This window comes from Buceros rhinoceros, unplaced genomic scaffold (genome assembly GCF_000710305.1).
Source record: "Buceros rhinoceros silvestris isolate BGI_N320 unplaced genomic scaffold, ASM71030v1 scaffold29274, whole genome shotgun sequence".
Classification (NCBI taxonomy): Eukaryota; Metazoa; Chordata; class Aves; order Bucerotiformes; family Bucerotidae; genus Buceros; species Buceros rhinoceros.
This window is the reverse complement of record NW_010408059.1, coordinates 1,388-2,432: the sequence shown is the minus strand read 5'-3', so window position 1 is coordinate 2,432 and position 1,045 is coordinate 1,388. Positions and strand designations below refer to the sequence as shown.

At 56.9% G+C, this 1,045-nt stretch overlaps 1 protein-coding gene across 1 annotated transcript in view; it reads right to left on the bottom strand.

Moving 5' to 3' along the window:
* Positions 1 to 435: 435 nt before the first annotated feature.
* EDF1 (endothelial differentiation-related factor 1) overlaps positions 436 to 1,045 on the bottom strand; it is a gene marked incomplete at both ends in the record, with an annotated part of 1,254 nt that continues 644 nt past the window's right edge. The window contains 2 exons of the mRNA XM_010134750.1: positions 436 to 551; positions 780 to 873. Coding sequence (XP_010133052.1) covers positions 436 to 551; positions 780 to 873 — 210 coding nt within the window. The remainder of the gene's footprint in view (positions 552 to 779; positions 874 to 1,045) is intronic.

The window sequence follows — 1,045 nt, the reverse complement described above, 5'->3', positions numbered from 1 at the left end:
AAAAAAATCAGGAAAATCGCTTCTTTAAGGTTGCCTTTTTACAGCAGGTACAGATTGGGCAGATTTCCCCCCCAAAGCAAGTCTGAGACCCTCTTGTTCAGCGTGGCAACACGAAGAGAGATTCTGGTGGTTGAGGAGAACCAGCCAGGCGAGATCAGTCTGAGCGAACTGATTTCGAGGCTTTGGTGTCATTTCCCCTTGGGGCCAGTTTCCAGCGGTTTTCCAATGTCCTTCCCACGCAGTTTAAGGCCGGGAAGGAGACAGAGGAGAGGACCACCATCAGCACCTGAGCGTTCACTGCCAAAACCTCATTTCCTCTGAGTTTTCCTCCTCCAGAAGCTCCTGACTAGGGGAGAACCCTACAGGTGTTTCCAGGAGCACCAGACTCGGTCCAGCCCTCGCCTGTGCACCAACCGTCGTCCTCGGAAATGGTACCTGACCCATCCCGGAGAGCAGCGCCAGCCCAGTGGCTGCAGGGCTCTCTGCCAGGTACCATCGCGCCTTCCCGGGTCTCAGTATCTCGCCGATTTTGGGGGGCCGAACTCCGGGGGCTGGGCCCCATGCAGGAAGGTGAGGAACAACAGACACCAAGAGCTCCGAGCTCTGGTTTTGGGCAGCAGGTCCAGGGTTTTTTATCAGCGCGTGGCTTAATGGCGCCGCACCCACAGTAACTACAGCCAGCAACTGCTCCTGGCGCGGACGGTGTCACCACCCACCCAAACAGCCCTCCCAGGCACCCAGCACTGTCACCGCAGTGGGACCCGCCGATCTCCGCTCACCGATGGCTCTCTCAATCTTGCCCATAACCTGGTTATTGGGGATCGCTCGTCCCGACTCGTAGTCAGCGATAACTTGTGGTTTTTCATTGATTTTCTAAAAAGAGAAGGTAGGTCTCAAACACCGGCTCTGTACCCCGCAAACAGGCAGCGCCAACCCCCTGGCACTCACCCAGACGAGCAACAGCCCCTAACTGTGCCAGGATCGGAACACAACATGCTACTTCCAGGCTTCCTCCACCACCACTATTGCCTCCCCCCACCACTGG